The sequence below is a fragment of the Semicossyphus pulcher genome, unplaced genomic scaffold (genome assembly GCF_022749685.1).
Source record: "Semicossyphus pulcher isolate SPU_LCO1_2020_fin unplaced genomic scaffold, fSemPul1.0.p SCAF_2, whole genome shotgun sequence".
Classification (NCBI taxonomy): domain Eukaryota; kingdom Metazoa; phylum Chordata; class Actinopteri; order Labriformes; family Labridae; genus Semicossyphus; species Semicossyphus pulcher.
This window is the reverse complement of record NW_027211693.1, coordinates 12,120,369-12,141,908: the sequence shown is the minus strand read 5'-3', so window position 1 is coordinate 12,141,908 and position 21,540 is coordinate 12,120,369. Positions and strand designations below refer to the sequence as shown.

The 21,540-nt window shown below is 40.3% G+C and overlaps 2 protein-coding genes across 2 annotated transcripts; both read right to left on the bottom strand.

Moving 5' to 3' along the window:
- Positions 1 to 1,822: 1,822 nt before the first annotated feature.
- On the bottom strand, positions 1,823 to 9,153 carry LOC138598495 (uncharacterized; the record flags this gene model as incomplete). The annotated part of the gene is made up of 4 exons (XM_069670290.1): positions 1,823 to 2,157; positions 2,280 to 2,609; positions 8,332 to 8,688; positions 8,820 to 9,153. Coding segments are annotated over 4 exons (1,356 nt in total), but the record flags the coding sequence as incomplete, so codon positions are not given.
- A 4,484-nt stretch (positions 9,154 to 13,637) lies between these two features.
- Positions 13,638 to 16,523, bottom strand: LOC138598494 (uncharacterized). The gene is made up of 4 exons (XM_069670288.1): positions 16,445 to 16,523; positions 14,591 to 14,920; positions 14,118 to 14,474; positions 13,638 to 13,645 (listed from the first exon to the last, which is right to left on the bottom strand). Exons 1-4 carry the CDS (start codon positions 16,521 to 16,523, stop codon positions 13,638 to 13,640), a joined length of 774 nt encoding a protein of 257 aa, XP_069526389.1.
- Between the last annotated feature and the right edge of the window lie 5,017 nt (positions 16,524 to 21,540).

Sequence of the window (21,540 nt, the reverse complement as noted above, 5' to 3'; positions counted from 1 at the left end):
GTTGAGTCTAAGTCTAAGTCTAAGTCTAAATTGTTATACCATCCTTCTCTCCAGACTTCAGCAACTTTAATAGTGTACATAATAGGTGGACAGATAGATCGTCTTTGTCTTTCAAAAGATGTGACCATACAGTTTATTGCAGATGAATATTAGTTCATGTTTTTTCTTTTTCATTTACATGCTGATTCACTGACAAGCTGGTGGTCCATCATTGCTCCAAGTGATGCACATTAGTACAGACTTTAGCAAGGATTCAAATCTTTTTCTGGATAATCAGACAAAGTTATTGAGGCACAAACTCACACTTTAAACACTTACAAAATAGAGTGAGGTGGGGCCAGACAATGATTAGCACCAGTCCTGAAAGTTAAGCCCATCAAACATATTCGAATGGTTATCGCTGACGTTCAAAGTGCATTTCCTGTCACACAAATTCTTGTCATTATGAAGCATTCACACTCTCTGTGAAACATTTGGTTTGAATCAGAACTGCTTTTATTTGACCTTTCAATGCTATGACCTCTGGTATGCACTGGAAGATACCACGTCTTACTGGCCTAAACAAGAAGAAGACTTTACAGCCACGCTAGCAGCTCTGTGATTCTGCGCTTACACAGCGGTGCATAGAACTTATTCTTATTGTTGCCATTATGTCAGAAAAAAATAAAGAAGCAGTTTGAGCCTTAAGTGTTATCATAGTTATCTTTATTATGATGCTAACTTTATACAAGAAATGCAGTCCACCAGTTCTGATTTCTAATACTAGCACAGTACAGTCATAAAAAAAGATAATTGCTAACAAATTAAACATGAAACAAAAAATTACACAATTATAAAATTAAGGATCTGAAAAGGGGGCGGCCTGATCAATAGATTTAATAACTGTACATCTTTTTCAAAATAAAAGTCTGCCTTATAAAGCAAAAGGTTGCGCGCGCACACACACACACACACACACACACACACACACACAAGGTATTCATACAATTAAAGGCAGATTTTACAGATTGAAACAAATATAATGTCAAAGATACACTGTACATTTTTAAGTTTATAAAAATAAATATTATCATTATGCTATGGTCACATGGTAGTTATAGTCTTCCAAAAAATAAATCTATCTATCTTTGCATTAATGAGCAAATCCTTGCATTGTTTGGATTGTTAGTCTACACAAAAGCCCTCACATCGCTGTAGACAGTCTCTCCCTCGGCTGCTGTTACGTTCCTCTTCTTCTTCGTTCTCTCTGCTTTGCCAGTTCTCTTTGAAAAGGCTGGTGCAGAATAAACCAACATGTCCTCATTTCTCTGAGAAAACACACAGAAAAAGGTTGATTTGAAGATGTATCCAAAATCTCTTCCAGTTTCATCTTTCCTTTATAGATCTTACCTGCTGACTTGGCTTCTCCGCACTGGCTGTTGCAGCATTTGCTGGCAGAGCAACAGCAGCTGTGTTAAAACAATCAAACCAAAGATGGAGAACGTTAATCTACACTAAGAGGCACAAAGTTCATATTTTGCTGAATACTGTTTGAGAAATTTTAATTACCGTTACAACATTTTGTCTTGATGGTATAAATCAGGAAGGCGATGAAAATCAGACTTAAAGCCAAAGCAGCTGATAACAGAAAGATAACTGTATTGATCTTCTTAAAATACTGCATGTCATCTGCTGACAAATATAGAAAATACTGAGAGTTAGCAGGTTTTTGATGAGAAGTTTTGTGTCGCATCATTCCAATGGATTTAACCAGAATCTAAATTAATTATAATCAATGATTTGTATGAAATTCTAACTTACCTTCAATGTTAAGCTTAGTTCCTTTTCCAAACAGTATCTCTCCACATGTGGCCACAGCACAGTAATAAGTCCCGGCATCAGAGGAGCTGACGGTCTTAGAGAAGCTGTAGACACATTTCTGTGGAGAGCGAGCCTCAGGACTGTTCTCACATTCATCTGTTCTGTTTCCAAGAGTGTAAATGACACTGGGATGAGATTTATCTGATCCGGATGTGAACCAGAACATGCTGTGTTTTCCTGGACATGTTTTGTAGTCAGAGTCAGAGAGGAGTGAACACTGCAGAGTCACTGAGTCTCCTGGACGGACTGGATCAGAGGATAAGTCTTGAATGATCGCAGTGATGTCAGGTGCACGTCCTGAGTAATTCAAACCAGAAAATAAACATGCTTCACTAGTTACAATTTATACATTGACACTTTCCTTCTAATAATGTACAATTTAAACGGATATTAAAGTCTACCTGGTGTATTTTATTTACCTTTTACTGTCAGAAATGTTCCTTTCAAAAGGGTCATATTAACTTGTGTTTGTTTAACACAAAAGTAAAGTCCAGAATCACTGAGCTGTGTTTGACTGATAATCAGGACAAATGTTCCAGGCTCTTGTTTTGCTGTGATACGAGGAGTTTCGATAACATCGTCGTATTCAAAGGGATATGTTCCTCCCAAAACTTCAGGCAAGGCTCCAGAAACTAGCCTGATCCAAAATAACTGTGTTTTAATCCAAGAGGTGTCGCGGTGACACGTCAGCTTCACATCACCTCCAGCACCAACAGTCTTTGTCTCAAAGGTCTGATCGTCTGTGCATCCTGAAGAAAATAAAGAAATACATGTTGGTTATTAACAACCAGGAAATAAAATGTATGCCCTGTGCTGAACTTAAAATACATCTTGAACACATTTGGAAGTTTTACATATACTTACGACTCAGTCTGAGCATCAGAAGTAAAACAAATACAGTCAGCATTTTGTTGTTAGTCCACTTCAGACAGCACTAACATTAGCATGTACGAGAAGATGTCTGTCCTAGATATAATCATATCGAGTGGGAGGGAACAACTGCAGAGCAATCTGATTGGCCACTTGTTATGATGGTATTACACTGTATTACCACAGTGGAAAAAAATGTTCAAGCCCGAGCACATGAAGCAATACAGGCAGCAAGCTTGTTTCATGTTTCGTGGTGAAGAGGAAACAGAGTTTCTATGGTCATCAAAGACACATTTTTATTCTGTATTTTCCATAGACTGTATTAAAGAAGAGCACATAGAGTTAACTCAGCCATTGGTATCTGAACTCTCCCTTTGAAGCCTCAGGTTTAGGAGTTTGGCTGTCGCAATGTTGTTTTTTTGTAACCAGAAGCAAAAATATTTGGCCGACATGTGGATACACATTAGCCTCTTTCATACATGCATGGCACTCAAAAATTTTGCGACATTACCCAGGTGGCCTGCAAGAGAGATCAGAAATCTCTCAAACTTTTCACCTGGACTTTAAGCTGACTTTTTTCTGCAGTTCAGACACTGACAGGTGAACTGAATAACATTGATCATCATGTTACAGTGGCGCCTGTCAGTGGGTGGCACTTTAGGCAGCAAATGAAAATGATGTCGTCAAAGTTGATGTGTTGGAAGCAGGAAAAATGGGCAAGCGTAAGGATGTGAACGACTTTGACAAGGGCCAAATTGTGATGACTAAACGACTGGGTCAGAGCATCTCCAGACCTGAAGATCTTGTGGGGTGTTCCTGGTCTGCTGTGGTCATGATCTACCAAAAGTGGTCCAAGGATGGAAAAGCAACAAATCGATCACAGGGTGGCCAAATCTCATTGATGTGCGTGAGGAGTGAAGGCCTCTTAAAGCCCCTGTAAACCCAAATCCATAAAATCCTTCTGTGTAATTTAGGGTCTGATGTACATACTAGTAAGCATCTTAAAAGTTTTAGAAATTAGTTTTAATCCAAACTCGAGTTATTGCCATTCTTTCTTTGTTAACTTCCCTGACGCTGGGGTTAAATTGGGCGTGGTTATGCATGATATTTATCACTTTGTGCATTTCCTTCAACGAATCAACCGCAGTTGTCCCGCACTCATAGGTGCAATAACACTTCTCGGCTCGCGATTAATCTTCCTCTCTGAGTGAGACAGAAACAGTAAACTTGCGAAGTCTTGGCAACCAAATAAACAACAGCGGACCAGTTTACTTCTAATGGTAAAAGAGGGTCGGCTCCGCATCGCTGTCATGGCATATATATGCAGTTCTAATACGCAGTGTAAACAATGCACGTGCCTATATCAGCTGTGCGCTCAATATCAGAGAGGTGCTGAGGGTTGAGAGGTGCAGGTGTGTTGGGGGACTGAAGCCAAGTGTTCAGATTAAAGAAGTTTGTGATTTAAAACTTAATGAGGTGAAGAAGAGAGTACAATTAAAGTTTCTAGGTAAGAAATAACCATCTAGAAAGAGGGTAAGTCTACATGTGATCACAGAAATCATTGATATACGAGATGAATTGAAATCAATTGATTACAAAACCTGTAATTAATTGGATTCATTTTTTTTAATCACCTGACAGCAATAGTTTTGATACGACGTGCACATGCGCACATACCTGGGTGGTACAACAAACCCTCTACCCTGCTGCTGAAAAAAATCCTAGAGGAAACACTGCTTCCCCATGTGCCATTGTTGTGTTGACAGTTGCCATGAGAACGCGGACAGGCGGACCCCTCACTCAGAATTTGTGGATGCTTTATGACACACTCAGCTCTGATATCATATATGCATTTTTGCTATTTCAAGCCGAGTTTCCAGGGCCTTTAAAGCACCTACAATGGGCATGTGAGTATCAGAACTGGATCACGGAGCAATGGAAGAAGGTGGCCTGGTCTGATGAATCTTTTTTTCTCTTACATCATGTTGGACAGGTGTGTGCGTCGCTTACCTAGGGAAGCCATGGCACCAGGATGCACTATGGGAAGAAGGCAAGCTGGCGGAGGTAGTGTGATGCTTTGGGCAATGTTATGCTGGGAAACCTCAGGTCCTGTTATTCATGTGGATGTGACTTTTACCTGTACCACCTACCTAAAGATTGTTGCAGACCAGTACACCTCTTCATGGAAACATGTTCCCTAATGGCAGTGGCCTCTTTCAGCAGGATCATGCGCCCTGCCACACTGCAAACATGGTTCAGGAATTGTTTGAGGAACACGACAACAAGTTCAAGGTTTTGAACCGGCCTCCAAATTCCCCAAATCTCAATCCAATCGAGCATCTGTGGGATGTGCTGGACAAACAAGTCCGATCACCCCCACCTCGCAACAGGACTTAAAGGATCTGCTGAGAAAGTCTTACCACAGTTGATAATTAAATGACTATTAGGTCTCTGTCCTGTTTGACGGCCCCCCATGGTAGCAACATTTCAATCACAGGTGGCCAGGCCGTAAAACATACCCTGCTTTATTGTCAATTTTACTGTGAATGGGACCATATTTACAAAATGAACATCATGTAGTCCTTAAAAGTCTTGAAACTAGCAACTGAGGCCAGAGTCCCAATTGGAAAATGTTTAATGAGTTAAAAATCAATCAAGAAGTTGGGACTTTGGCAGTTCACAGGTAGTTAACTGGCACCTGTCTGGCTGTCAGTCCACACCATAGACTGTATGATGGATGTAGCCACCATGTGAGGTCACACATTGGTTTGTCAACTGGCGTTTTGAAGAGTTTGGCATATTGCCCGTCACCATGTTGGGTTTCTGTAGCCAAAAATGACCACATATGGAAGAGAGGGTGGATCTGGAGAGTAGCGAGGGGTTGGCAAACTCCATGTCATTAAACCTATAGTCTACACCTCCAGCTAATTCTGACTTATTAGCTAGTTAGCCATCGTGCTTCCCACAGAATGACAATCATTTTGATTTGGTTGGTGCTCGAGTTGTTTATCACTTAAGAAGCTAAGAAAGCTTATAGCTCAAATGCACACTTCTGTGGTGAGAGGGCAGTGGGCTGTTATACTTAAAATAACCGGTCCAGCCATCACAACGGTCCACCATCCTCTGGGGGAAACCAAACAACAATCGTGACTCCCATGCAGGAGCCACAAAAAATAAATCAATGTAGAACAAACACTGACAGAGCGAACATGTCATGAAATGGTGAGCACAGAAATAGATAGCTGCTAATTCGGCTCACGTTTAATAAAATAATACTAGAATTTCACGAATGAAAAAAGCTGGACCACAGACTTCTTGGGGGTCAGCTAGTATAGCTAACCACAAAGCAAGCCATTTTATTTGTTCAACATTTGCATGAAATAAAATCCCCAAAAGGCACCAACAACACAAACAAGGTCAAAAGGTTAAGTTCAGTTTCTGAATTAGCTGAGTTGACACCTAGCACACAGTTTTTGTCGGGTATTTAAATATGGGGCTTAATGGAGGTTTACTCCTTTTGGAGCCAGCCTCAAGTGGCCACCTGAGGAACTCCAATTTTTTTGGCACTTCCATGTTGTCTTCATTTCTCAGCCACAAAGGTGTCTGCTTGGTCCAAACTTCCAAACTGAGAGAGTGTACAATGATTGCTCCCGGTGGCATACCCATCAGTGATGACCCGCCCACTCTGCCTGTCAGTCACATCAGCAGGAAGAGCACAGTATACAGAGTTGTTATACCATCCTTCTCTCCAAACTTCAGCAACTTTAATAGTGTACATAATAGGTGGAAAGATAGATTGTCTTTGTGTTTCAAAAGATGTGACCATACAGTTTATTGCAGATGAATATTAGTTCATGTTTTTTCTTTTTCATTTACATGCTGATTCACTGACAAGCTGGTGGTCCATCATTGCTCCAAGTGATGCACATTAGTACAGACTTTAGCAAGGATTCAAATCTTTTTCTGGATAATCAGACAAAGTTATTCAGGCACAAACTCACACTTTAAACACTTACAAAATAGAGAGAGGTGGGGCCAGACAATTATTAGCACCAGTCCTGAAAGTTAAGCCCATCAAACATATCTGATTGTTTATCGCTGACGTTCAAAGTGCATTTCCTGTCACACAAATTCTTGTCAGTATGAAGCATTCACACTCTCTGTGAAACATTTGGTTTGAATCAGAACTGCTTTTATTTGACCTTTCAATGCTATGACCTCTGGTATGCAGTGGAAGATACCACGTCTTACTGGCCTAAACAAGAAGAAGACTTTACAGCCACGCTAGCAGCTCTGTGAATCTGCGCTTACACAGCGGTGCATAGAACTTATTCTTATTGTTGCCATTATGTCAGGAAAAAATAATGAAGCAGTTTGAGCCTTAAGTGTTATCATAGTTATCTTTATTATGATGCAAACTTTATACAAGAAATGCAGTCCACCAGTTCTGATTTCTAATACTAGCACAGCACAGTCATAAAAAAAGATAATTGCTAACAAATTAAACATGAAACAAAAAATTACACAATTATGAAATGAAGGATCTGAAAAGGGGGCGGCCTGATCAATAGATTTAATAACTGTTCATCTTTTTCAAAATAAAAGTCTGCCTTATGAAGCAAAAGGTTGCGCGCACACACACACACACACGCACACGCACACACACACACACACACACGCACGCACACGCACGCACACACACACACGCGCACACACACACACACACACACACACACACACACACACACACAAGGTATTCATACAATTAAAGGCAGATTTTACAGATTGAAACAAATATAATGTCAAAGATATACTGTACATTTTTAAGTTTATAAAAATAAATATTATCATTATGCTATGGTCACATGGTAGTCATAGTCTTCCAAAAAATAAATCTATCTATCTATCTTTGCATTAATGAGAAAATCCTTGCATTGTTTGGATTGTTAGTCTACACAAAAGCCCTGACATCGCTGTAGACAGTCTCTCCCTCTGCTGCTGTTACGTTCCTCTTCTTCTTCGTTCTCTCTGCTTTGCCAGTTCTCTTTGAAAAGGCTGGTGCAGAATAAACCAACATGTCCTCATTTCTCTGAGGAAACACACAGAAAAAGGTTTTGAGATGGAAGATCCAAAATCTCTTCCAGTTTCATCTTTCCTTTATAGATCTTACCTGCTGACTTGGCTTCTCGACACTGGCTGTTGCAGCATTTGTGGGCAGAGCAACAGCAGCTGTGTTAAAACAATCAAACCAAAGATGGAGAACGTTAATCTACACTAAGAGGCACAAAGTTCATATTTTGCTGAATACTGTTTGATAGATTCATGGATGAGAAATTCTAATTACCGTTACAACATTTTGTCTTGATGGTATAAATCAGGAAGGCGATGAAAATCAGACTTAAAGCCAAAGCAGCTGATAACAGAAATATAACTGTATTGGTCTTCTTCAAATGCTGCATGTCGTCTGCTGACAAATATAGAAAATACTGAGAGTTAGCAGGTTTTTGATAAGAAAAAAAGTTTTGTGTTGTATCAATCCAATGGATTTAACCAGATTCTAAATTAATTATAATCAATGATTTGTATGAAATTCTAACTTACCTTCAATGTTAAGCTTAGTTCCGTTTCCAAACAGTATCTCTCCACATGTGGCCACAGCACAGTAATAAGTCCCGGCATCAGAGGAGCTGACGGTCTTAGAGAAGCTGTAGACACATTTCTGTGGAGAGCGAGCCTCAGGACTGTTCTCACATTCATCTGTTCTGTTTCCAAGAGTGTAAATGACACTGGGATGAGATTCATCTGATCCGGATCTGAACCAGAACACGCTGTGTTTTCCTGGACATGTTTTGTAGTCAGAGTCAGAGAGGAGTGAACACTGCAGAGTCACTGAGTCTCCTGGATGGACTGGATCAGAGGATACGTCTTGAATGACGGCGGTGATGTTAGGTGCACGTCCTGAGAAATTCAAACCAGAAAATAAACATGCTTTACCAATTACAATAAACTGTATGTATGAATGGACACTTTCCTATTAATGATGTACATTTTTAAAGAATATTAAAGTCTACCTGGTGTATTTTATTTACCTTTTACTGTCAGAAATGTTCCTTTCAAAAGGGTCATATTACGTGTTCTTTGTTTAACACAAAAGTAAAGTCCAGAATCACTGAGCTGTGTTTTACTGATAATCAGGACAAATGTTCCAGGCTCTTGTTTTGCTGTGATGCGAGGACTTTTGTTAACCTCGTTGGAGTCAAAGCTAAATGTTCCTCCCAAAACTTCAGGCAAGGCTCCAGAAACTAGCCTGATCCAAAATAAATTATATAAATCCAAAGAGTAGTCACGGGGACACGTCAGCTTCACATCACCTCCAGCACCAACAGTCTTTGTCTCAAAGGTCTGATCGTCTGTGCATCCTGAAGAAAATAAAGAAATACATGTTGGTTATTAACAACCAGGAAATAAAATGTATGCCCTGTGCTGAACTTGAAATACATCTTGAACACATTTGAAAGTTTTACATATACTTACGACTCAGTCTGAGCATCAGAAGTAAAACAAACACAGTCAGCATTTTGTTGTAAGTCCACTTCAGACAGCACTAACATTAGCATGTACGAGAAGATGACTGTCCTAGATATAATCATATCGAGTGGGAGGGAACAACTGCAGAGCATTTTGATTGGCCACTTGTTATGATGATATTACACTGTATTACCACAGTGGAAAAAAATCATTCAAGCCCGAGCACATGAAACAATACAAGCAGCAAGCTTGTTTCATGTTTCCTGGTGGGTGTCTATATTTGATGCTAAGAGGAAACACAGTATAACTACAGTAATCAAAGACAAATTATTCTTCTGTAGAGGATGAAGAAACAGTTAAGTCACCCATTGGTTTGTCAACCCCCTTTTAAAGCATCAAGTTTGGGATGTTGGCCGTTTTAATATTTTTTATTTGTAACCACAAGCGACCACATTTGGACGACAGGATACAAATTTGGCCTTTTACACAGAATAAAAATGAAAAAAAAATCAACATTTCGTGACATTACCCAGGTGGGCTGCATGTGAAAACCTAAAGTTCAAGAGTTCAAGCGTGAAAGTAGCCGTTGTTATGTCTCAATCTTGGTTGACAGGCCCCTATGGTAGGTACTTACCAATCACAGGTGGCCACGCCTTAAAACATACCTTGCTTTATCATCAATTTTACTCTAAATGGGACCAATATTTAGAAAGTGAACATCACGCAGTCCTGAAAAGGCTTGAAACTAGCGATTGAGGCCAGAGTCCCAATAAATGCTTAATAAGGTAAAAAGTCAGTTAAGTAGTTGGGTTGCCTACCTTGTAACTGGCACCCGTCTAGCTGCTCGTCCAGGAAGAGAGGGTGGATCTGTAGATACGAGGGGTTGGCACTCCATGTTATTAAACCTATATGGTCTACTCATTAGCTCGACACTTTGGATGAAAAAATCCCCAAAACACACCAACAACACAAACACGGTCAAGAAGTTAAGCCAAGTGTTTTAATTAGCTGAGGTGACACCTAGCACACAGCTAGCAGCCCCACCTGTCACTCAAAGCAACCAGCCCTCCCATTACAGTTATATAGAAACTGGCAAAGCAACATTTTTGTGCCAGGCTGTAAATATGTTGAATTTGCTGTAAAGCTGGGTATTTAAATATAGGGCCTAATGGAGGTTAACTCGCTTTTGGAACCAGCCTCAAGTGGCCATTCGAGGAACTGCACTTTTTGGTGCTTCAGTGCTGGCTTCATTTTCTCAGCCACAGAGCTGTCTGCTTGGTCCAAACCGACTGAGATAGAGTTTACAATCAGTTTTTCCACAATTATCCTAATAAAAACTAGTAATGGTCTAATAAAAACTCCTAAAACCTCTGTACCACTGACTTTAATATTAATCAATTAATTGGTTTGATCTGTTAAAAAAAAAGTCTCCAGCCATTTGCCATCTACAGACACAGAAGAGCCATGTTAGATGTTTTGTGAGCCAACCAAAGCAGATGCTCCTCATCATCAGTGATGACCCGCCCACTCTGCCTGTCAGTCACATCAGCAGGAAGAGCACAGCATGCAGAGTTGGGGGAGGTCTGTTAAACCATCCTTCTCTCCAGACTTCAGCAACTTTAATAGTGTACATAACAGGTGGACAGATAGATCGTCTTTGCTGTGTTTTAAAGATGCAACCATACAGTATATAGCAGATGAATATTAGTTCATGTTTTGTTCTGCATTTAAATGCTGATTCACTGACAAGCTGTCTGTCCGTCAATACTTAAAGTGATGCACATTAGTGCAGACTTTAGCAACGATTTAAATCTTTTTCTGGATAATCAGACAAAGTTTTCTTATGAAGTCACAAACTCACACTTTCAACACTTGTTCTAGACAAAATGAGCGAGGTGGGGCCAGACAATGATTAGCACCTCCCCTCTCTGACAGCACCGGCCAGTGAAGAGTGCAGACTGCAGAAAGTGTGATAAAAAACCTCACTGGCTATTTTAAGACCGTAAAAAAAACCCCAGTTAAATCAAACTTCCTGAAGGTTAAACAGAGTGTGCTCAAGGACAAAAAGCCTCTTCGTATTCACACCTCACATTAAAGCCAAACCACCACAATGCTAAAGTTTCCATGCATCATTTGGTCGTCAGTGGTGACAGTGAATGTGTGTTTCTCTGTGTGTGTGCACGTGTGGTCAAATTGTTGACACCTAACACCTAGGTTGGACCAAAAACTTAGGACCGCGTTGGACCATGTTATTCATTATTAGTAGAATCAAAAGCCTTTACAGATGTAGGTAAATGTTGATATATGATTGCTGTTATTTAGCAAGTTATCACTCTTCACTGGTCGGTGCTGCCAGAGAGGGGAGGTGCTAATCTTTCACTGGTCCCACCTCGCTCTTTCTGACGACAGCAAGAGTTTGAAGATGAGTTTGTCCGATAATCAAAGCCGTCCCAGAAGTCTGTTTTTGCGTGCATCTCTTTGAGCAATGATGGACGATAATCTTGTCAATGAATTTGAAGTTAAATGAAAAGTAATATGATCTAATATTCATGTGCATTATATGGTTGCATGTTTAAAAACACAACAAAGTAATTATTTGTCATTTTTATGAACAAATTGAAACTAGCCAGCAGAAACCTCATGCAGCTCTTCCCTCACTACACATCCTGTCACAGTCGCAGTCGGCTCTGCTCTGAGCAAACAGCCTTGAAGGTTGGTCAAAGGGGGGAGAAACAGACAACCACAGCCTGTGTCAGTGAAGCTGTTGCATGTGGCTTTGCTTGTTGTGCAGTGCAGACATGCAGAAGGCCTAAGCACGTTTTTCTAACAGAAAAATGAATTGTGTGAACAGCAGGAAATGTTGTGTATGTGTTTTTGTTAGATGTGCTCTGCTCTACAGTTGGTCAAAGTTGCTGTGGGCAGATACACAGCAGTTCAATGCCAAAGGCCGGTCAGTGAGGTTTGAGGTTTTTGAGGTTTCAGATTTACCTGCAGGTTAAGAGAAATAAGAAGCAGGTGAGTTGGGGGTAAAAGGTCAGGTGGAGGACAGCAAAGGGGTTACTGCAGGGCACGAGGGAGTGTCTGGATGTGGAACCACACAAGAGTTGGTCGTATGTCAGAATAAGGACAAGTAGCAAACTGAGAGTTAGAATGTGACTCGAGTTTTGACACTTTATCTTTGAGGAAAATAACTTGCAGAAGAACTACGCTTGTAGAGAGGCCACAAGACAGCAACACAGCATGTTTTATTAATTCATATTAACAGTTATAAAGAGTTAGAACCATTTTACAAACAATAAGGAAGTCACACAGGAAACAACAAGAAAAAGCATGATGCATAAATCATAAATACATTTACTGGTTTCGGTATTGAACAGGTTTTATACTGATGATGTAAAAAATTTACTTTCTAATATGACCTCTGACTTTCTTTTGATTGTGTAACCAGACCGAGTACTGGCTGATATCAAGTTGTGATTGAAATCATGTTATTTTTCTTAAAATCTCTTCAGTTAAAGTTCGGGAATCTTGCCATTAATCCACGTTACAGAGAAAGCAACATTAGAGTGTCAGTAACCTTTAATGAGTTGAGGCCAGGCATTTTGAGCAGAACAGTTCAGACCAAATATATCATCCAACCATTGTTCAACCATCACACGGCCTGAGTAGGTATAAACTGTTCCTTTTGCATCTCCCAGGTCTTGAACTTGTAAGGCAGAGTTCAAACTGTTGTCGAATATTTGTTAACAATAAAAAATATATATAATTTTAATATTTCTCTTAGACAACTTCATGATACCTGGACTTTAGTTTTAATCAATCTGTGACAAACTGTCGTTTGGAGATGTTCGTTTTTCCATCGCCTGCAACAGTAAACATGATAAAAACTGAATACATCTGTCATTTGTCATAAATCTGTGTTTGCCGGTTTACGGCATTGTTAAAAAGATCCAAAATCTGGCTGATCATTTGTGGAGTCTAAGGATGATGCTGAGCAAGTCTGGTGTCAATTGAGCAAAACTGTGGGAGGAGATTGAACTAGAACTTTATAATTCCTTGAATCGAGAAGCACAAGAAGAATTCTGATCAACTCTGCCTACATTTGATGTCAGTTGCAAAGTTGCCGCATGTACGACTTATTCATGTGTTTCCCACATTTTTGGATTTAGCAGCTGCTGTAGCGCCACGATCAGGACTTTTAGCCCACAAAGCCAGTTAAGAAAGTTTGACCTCGGACTGGACCTACATGTACCTAATGCAACCCAAAAGCCTTCACAGCAGCGTAGATCCTCCTTCTCTCCCCTGCTTTTGTACCCTTCACTGCACCACAGTCAGCTCTCATCGTGGTGAAGGTGACAGCAGAATAAATGTTTGTGTCCTCATTGCTCTGAGAAAAAAACAGAGGTGAAGTTAAAACAAGAAACTGATGTTTTTATTGAAGATGAACCTACCTGTAAATACTTTACCTGTTGAATTTGCAGAGCAACAGGAGCTGGATTAAAAACAATCAAACCAAAGATGGAGATTGTTAATTTACACAAAGCAACAAAAAGATAATATTCAGCAGAATACTGTTTGATAGACTGATGGAGGAGAAATGTTAATTACCGTTACAACATTTTGTCTTGATGGTATAAATCAGGAAGGCGATGACAATCAGACTTAAAGCCAAAGCAGCTGATAACAGGACTGTATTGATCTTCTTCAAATGCTGCATGTCGTCTGCTGACGAATCTAGAAAACACTGAGAGTTAGCAGGTTTTTGATAAGAAAAAAAGTTTTGTGTCGCATCAATCCAATTGATTTAACCAGATTCTAAATTAATTAGAATCAATGATTTGTATGAAATTCTAACTTACCTTCAATGTCAAGCTTTGTTCCTTTTCCAAACAGTATCTCTCCACATGTGGCCACAGCACAGTAATAAGTCCCGGCATCAGAGGAGCTGACGGTCTTCGAGAAGCTGTAGACACATTTCTGTGGAGAGCGAGCCTCAGGACTTTTCTCACATTCATCTGTTCTGTTTCCAAGAGTGTAAATGACACTGGGATGAGATTCATCTGATTCGGATCTGAACCAGAACACGCTGTGTTTTCCTGGACATGTTTTGTAGTCAGAGTCAGAGAGGAGTGAACACTGCAGAGTCACTGAGTCTCCTGGACGGACTGGATCAGAGGATAAGTCTTGAATGACGGCAGTGATGTCAGGTGCACGTCCTGAGAAATTAAAACCAGAAAATAAACATGCTTCACTAGTTACAATTATAAACGCTTTCCTATTAACAATGTACATTTTATAGAATATTAAAGTTTACCTGGTGTTTTTTATTTACCTGTAACTGTCAGAAATGTTCCTTTCAAAAGGGTCATTTTAAGTGTTCTTTGTTTAACACAGAAGTAAAGTCCAGAATCACTGAGCTGTGTTTTACTGATAATCAGGACAAATGTTCCAGGCTCTTGTTTTGCTGTGATGCCAGGAGTTTCAATAACACCGTCGTATTCAAAGGGATATGTTCCTCCCAAAACTTCAGGCAAGGCTCCAGAAACTAGCCTGATCCAAAATAAGTATGTTTTAAGCCAAGAGTTGTCGCGGGGACACGTCAGCTTCACATCACCTCCAGCACCAACAGTCTTTGTCTCAAAGGTCTGATCGTCTGTGCATCCTGAAGAAAATAAAGAAATACATGTTGGTTATTAACAACCAGGAAATAAAATGTATGCCCTGTGCTGAACTTAAAATACATCTTGAACACATTTGAAAGTTTTACATATACTTACGACTCAGTCTGAGCATCAGAAGTAAAACAAATACAGTCAGCATTTTGTTGTTAGTCCACTTCAGACAGCACTAACATTAGCATGTACGAGAAGATGACTGTCCTAGATATAATCATATCGAGTGGGAGGGAACAACTGCAGAGCATTTTGATTGGCCAGTTGTTATGATGATATTACACTGTATTACCACAGTGGAAAAAAATCATTCAAGCCTGAGCACATGAAACAATACAAGCAGCAAGCTTGTTTCATGTTTCGTGGTGAAGAGGAAACAGAGTTTAACTGCAGTAATGAAAGGCAAATTATTCTTCTGTATTTTCCATAGACTGTATTAAAGCAGAGTACATAGAGTTAACTCACTAACAGGTATCTGAACTCTCCCTTTGAAACATCAAGTTTGAGATTTTCGCTGACGCAATGATGTCTTTTTGTAACCAGAAGCAAATATATTTGGCCGACATGTGGATACACATGAGCCTCTTTCACAGGTGCACGGCACTCGTGAAAACGTTGCGACATTACCCAGTTGGCCTGCATGTGAGAACAGAAATCTCTCAAACTGTTCACCTGGACTTTAAGCTGACTTTTTCCTGCAGTCCAGCCACCGATTAGCGAGAACATTATGACCACTAACAGGTGAAGTGAATAACATTGATTATCTCATTACAATGGCACCTGTCTGTGGGTGGCACATGTTAAGCAGCAAGTGAAACTTTTGTTGTCAAAGTTGATGTATTGGAAGCAGGAAAAATGGGCAAGCACAAGGATGTGAGCAACTTTGACAAGAGCCAAATTGTGATGATTAAATGACTGGGTCAGAGCATCTCAGATACTGAAGCTCTTGTGGGATGTTCCCGGTCTCGGTGGTCAGTAGCTACCTACCAAAAGTGGTCCAAGGATGGAAAAGCAACAAATCTATCACAGGGTCATGGGTGGGCAAATCTCACTGATGTGCATGAGGAGCAAAGGCTGGCCCATGTGGTCTGATATAATGGAAGAGCTACTGTAGCTCAAATTACTGAAAAAGTTCATGCTGGTTCTGATAGAAAGGTGTCAGAACACACAATGCAGCACAGTTTGTTGCGTATGGTGCCGAATAGCCGCAGAGCAGTCAGGGTGCCCATGCTGACCCCTGTCCACCACTGAAAGCACCTACAATGGGCATGTGAGCATGAGAACTGGACCACGGAGCAATGGAAGAAGGTCACCGGATCTGATGAATCACGTTTTCTCTTACATCTTGTGGATGGTCAGGTGCATGTGCGTCACCTGGGGAAGACATGGCACCAGGATGCACTGTGGGAAGAAGGCAAGCTGGCGGAGGTAGTGTGATGCTTTGGGCAATGTTATGCTGGGGAACCTCAGGTCCTGCTATTCATTTGGATGCGACTTTTACATGTACCACCTACCTATACATTGTTGCAGACCAGTACACCTCTTCATGGAAACATGTTCCCTAATGGCAGTGGCCTCTTTCAGCAGGATCATGTGCCTTGACACTCTGCAAAAATGGTTCAGGAATGGTTTGAGGAACACGACAACATGTTCAAGGTGTTGACCCGGCCTCCAAAGTCCCCAGAACTCAATCCAATCGAGCATCTGTGGGATGTGCTGGACAAACAAGTCCGATCACCCCCACCTCGCAACAGGACTTAAAGGATCTGCTGAGAAAGTCTTACCACAGTTGATAATTAAATGACTATTATGTCTCTGTCCTGTTTGACGGCCCCCCATGGTAGCAACTTTTCAATCACAGGTGGCCAGGCCGTAAAACATACCCTGCTTTATTGTCAATTTTACTGTGAATGGGACCATATTTACAAAATGAACACCATGCAGTCCTTAAAAGTCTTGAAACTAGCAACTGAGGCCAGAGTCCCAATTGGAAAATGTTTAATGAGTTAAAAATCAATCAAGAAGTTGGGGCTTTGGCAGTTCACAGGTAGTTAACTGGCACCTGTCTGGCTGTCAGTCCACACCATAGACTGTATGATGGATGTAGCCACCATGTGAGGTCACACATTGGTTTGTCAACTGGCTTTTTGAAGAGTTTGGCATATTGCCCGTCGCCATGTTGGGTTTCTGTATCCAAAAATGACCATATACAGAAGAGAGGGTGGATCTGGAGAGTAGCGAGGGGTTGGCAAACTCCATGTCATTAAACCTATAGTCTACACCTCCAGCTAATTTATTAGCTGTCTTATTAGCTGGTTAGCCATCGTGCTTCCCACAGAATGACAATCTTTTTGATTTGGTTGCTGCTAGAGTTGTTCATTTATCACTAAAGAAGCCAAGAGAGCTTGTAGAACTGTAGCTTAAACGCACAATTCTGTGGTGAGAGGGCAGTGGGAAGTAACTTAAAATACCCGGTCCAGCCATCACAACGGTCCACCACCCTCTACAGGAAAACCCAACAACAATCCTGACTCCCATGCAGGAGCCACAAAAAATGAATCAATGTAGAACAAACACTGACAGAGCGAACATGTCATGTAATGTCAAGTGGCCACCTGAGGAACTGCAGTTTTTTTGGCACTTCCATGTTGTCTTCATTTCTCAGCCACAAAGGTGTCTGCTTGGTCCAAACTTCCAAATTGAGAGAGTGTACAATGATTGCTCCCGGTGGCATACCCATCAGTGATGACCCGCCCACTCTGCCTGTCAGTCACATCAGCAGGAAGAGCACAGTATACACAGTTGTTATACCATCCTTCTCTCCAAACTTCAGCAACTTTAATAGTGTACATAATAGGTGGAAAGAGATTGTCGTTGTGTTTCAAAAGATGTGACCATACAGTTTATTGCAGATGAATATTAGTTCATGTTTTTTCTTTTTCATTTACATGCTGATTCACTGACAAGCTGGTGGTCCATCATTGCTCCAAGTGATGCACATTAGTACAGACTTTAGCAAGGATTCAAATCTTTTTCTGGATAATCAGACAAAGTTATTAAGGCACAAACTCACACTTAAAACACTTGTTCTATAAAAAATAGAGTGAGATGGGGCCAGACAATGATTAGCACCAGTCCTGAAAGTTAAGCCCATCAAACATATCTGATTGTTTATCGCTGACGTTCAAAGTGCATTTCCTGTCACACAATTTCTTGTCATTATGAAGCATTCACACTCTCTGTGAAACATTTGGTTTGAATCAGAACTGCTTTTATTTGACCTTTCAATGCTATGACCTCTGGTATGCACTGGAAGATACCACGTCTTACTGGCCTAAACAAGAAGAAGACTTTACAGCCACGCTAGCAGCTCTGTGATTCTGCGCTTACACAGCGGTGCATAGAACTTATTCTTATTGTTGCCATTATGTCAGAAAAAAATAAAGAAGCAGTTTGAGCCTTAAGTGTTATCATAGTTATCTTTATTATGATGCAAACTTTATACAAGAAATGCAGTCCACCAGTTCTGATTTCTAATACTAGCACAGTACAGTCATAAAAAAATATGATTGCTAACAAATTAAACATGAAACAAAAAATTACACAATTATAAAATGAAGGATCTGAAAAGGGGGCGGCCTGATCAATAGATTTAATAACTGTACATCTTTCAAAATAAAAGTCTGCCTTTTAGGGAAGGAAGCGACACAAATCCACAAACATCACTGTCATTTAATGAAATTATTTTCCATTGCATTGACACAAAAGGTGAAATCAATAGCTTTAAAACTGAGTGACTGAGAAATGAGACAGGAAACCTTCCTTAACCTTCCTTCTCTTTCAAAAAGCTGATTCAAACGAATAGTCAAAGATACACTGTACACATTGTTTGGATTGTTAGTCTACACAAAAGCCCTGACATCGCTGTAGACAGTCTCTCCCTCTGCTGCTGTTACGTTCCTCTTCTTCTTCGTTCTCTCTGCTTTGCCAGTTCTCTTTGAAAAGGCTGGTGCAGAATAAACCAACATGTCCTCATTTCTCTGAGGAAACACACAGAAAAAGGTTGTGAGATGGAAGATCCAAAATCTCTTCCAGTTTCATCTTTTCTTTATAGATCTTACCTGCTGACTTGGCTTCTCCGCACTGGCTGTTGCAGCATTTGTGGGCAGAGCAACAGCAGCTGTGTTAAACAATCAAACCAAAGATGGAGAACGTTAATCTACACTAAGAGGCACAAAGTTCATATTTTGCTGAATACTGTTTGATAGATTTATGGATGAGAAATTTTAATTACCTTTAAAAGATTTTGTCTTGATGGTATAAATCAGGAAGGCGATGACAATCAGACTTAAAGCCAAAGCAGCTGATAACAGAAATATAACTGTATTGGTCTTCTTCAAATGCTGCATGTCGTCTGCTGACAAACATATAAAATACTGAGAGTTAGCAGGTTTTTGATAAGAAAAAAAGTTTTGTGTCGCATCAATCCAATGGATTTAACCAGATTCTAAATTAATTATAATCAATGATTTCTATGAAATTCTAACTTACCTTCAATGTTAAGCTTTGTTCCTTTTCCAAACAGTATCTCTCCACATGTGGCCACAGCACAGTAATAAGTCCTGGCATCAGAGGAGCTGACAGTCTTAGAGAAGCTGTAGACACATTTCTGTGGAGAACGAGCCTCAGGACTGTTCTCACATTCATCTGTTCTGTTTCCAAGAGTGTAAATGACACTGGGATGAGATTCATCTGATCCGGATCCGAACCAGAACACGCTGTGTTGTCCTGGACATGTTTTATGTTTTGTAGTCAGAGTCAGAGAGGAGTGAACACTGCAGAGTCACTGAGTCTCCTGGACGGACTGGATCAGAGGATAAGTCTTGAATGACGGCAGTGATGTCAGGTGCACGTCCTGAGAAATTCAAACGAGAATATAAACATGTTTTACTAGTTACAATTTATACATTGACACTTTCCTATTAATAATGTACAATTTAAACGGATATTAAAGTCTACCTGGTGTATTTTATTTACCTTTTACTGTCAGAAATGTTCCTTTCAAAAGGGTCATATCAACTAGTGTTTGTTTAACACAAAAGTAAAGTCCAGAATCACTGAGCTGTGTTTGACTGATAATCAGGACAAATGTTCCAGGCTCTTGTTTTGCTGTGATGCCAGGAGTTTCAATAACACCGTCGTATTCAAAGGGATATGTTCCTCCCAAAAAGTCAGACAAGGCTCCAGAAACTAGCCTGAACCAAAATAACTGTGTTTTAGTCCAAGAGGTGTCGCGGGGACACGTCAGCTTCACATCACCTCCAGCACCAACAGTCTTTGTCTCAAAGGTCTGATCGTCTGTGCATCCTGAAGAAAATAAAGAAATACATGTTGGTTATTAACAACCAGGAAATAAAATGTATGCCCTGTGCTGAACTTAAAATACATCTTGAACACATTTGAAAGTTTTACATATACTTACGACTCAGTCTGAGCATCAGAAGTAAAACAAAGACAGTCAGCATTTTGTTGTAAGTCCACTTCAGACAGCACTAAAATTAGCATGTACGAGAAGATGTCTGTCCTAGATATAATCATATCGAGTGGGAGGGAACAACTGCAGAGCATTTTGATTGGCCACTTGTTATGATGATATTACACTGTATCACCACAGTGGAAAAAAAACGATTAAGCCCGAGCACATGAAGCAATACAGGCAGCCAGCTTGTTTCATGTTTCGTGGTGAAGAGGAAACAGAGTTTCTATGGTCATCAAAGACACATTTTTATTCTGTATTTTCCATAGACTGTATTAAAGAAGTGCACATAGAGTTAACTCAGCCATTGGTATCTGAACTCTCCCTTTGAAGCCTCAGGTTTAGGAGTTTGGCTGTCGCAATGTTGTTTTTTTGTAACCAGAAGCAAATATATTTGGCCGACATGTGGATACACATTAGCCTCTTTCATACATGCATGGCACTCAAAAAATTTGCGACATTACCCAGGTGGCCTGCAAGTGAGATCAGAAATCTCTCAAACTTTTCACCTGGACTTTAAGCTGACTTTTTTCTGCAGTTCAGACACTGACAGGTGAACTGAATAACATTGATGATCTTGTTACAATGGCACCTGTCAGTGGGTGGCACTTGAAGCAAATGAAAATGATGTCGTCAAAGTTGATGTGTTGGAAGCAGGAAAAATGGGCAAGCGTAAGGATGTGAACGACTTTGACAAGGGCCAAATTGTGATGACTAACATCTGGGTCAGAACATCTCCAGACCTGAAGATCTTGTGGGGTGTTCCCGGTCGGCTTGTGGTCATGACCTACCAAAAGTGGTCCAAGGATGGAAAAGCAACAAATCGATCACAGGGTGGCCAAATCTCATTGATGTGCGTGAGGAGTGAAGGCCACTTAAAGCCGCTGTAAACCCAAATCCATAAAATCCTTCTGTGTAATTTAGGGTCTGATGTACATACTAGTAAGCATCTTAAAAGTTTTAGAAATTACTTTTAATCCAAACTCGAGTTATTGCCATTCTTTCTTTGTTAACTTCCCTGACGCTGGGGTTAAATTGGGTGTGGTTATGTATGATATTTATCATTTCATAAAT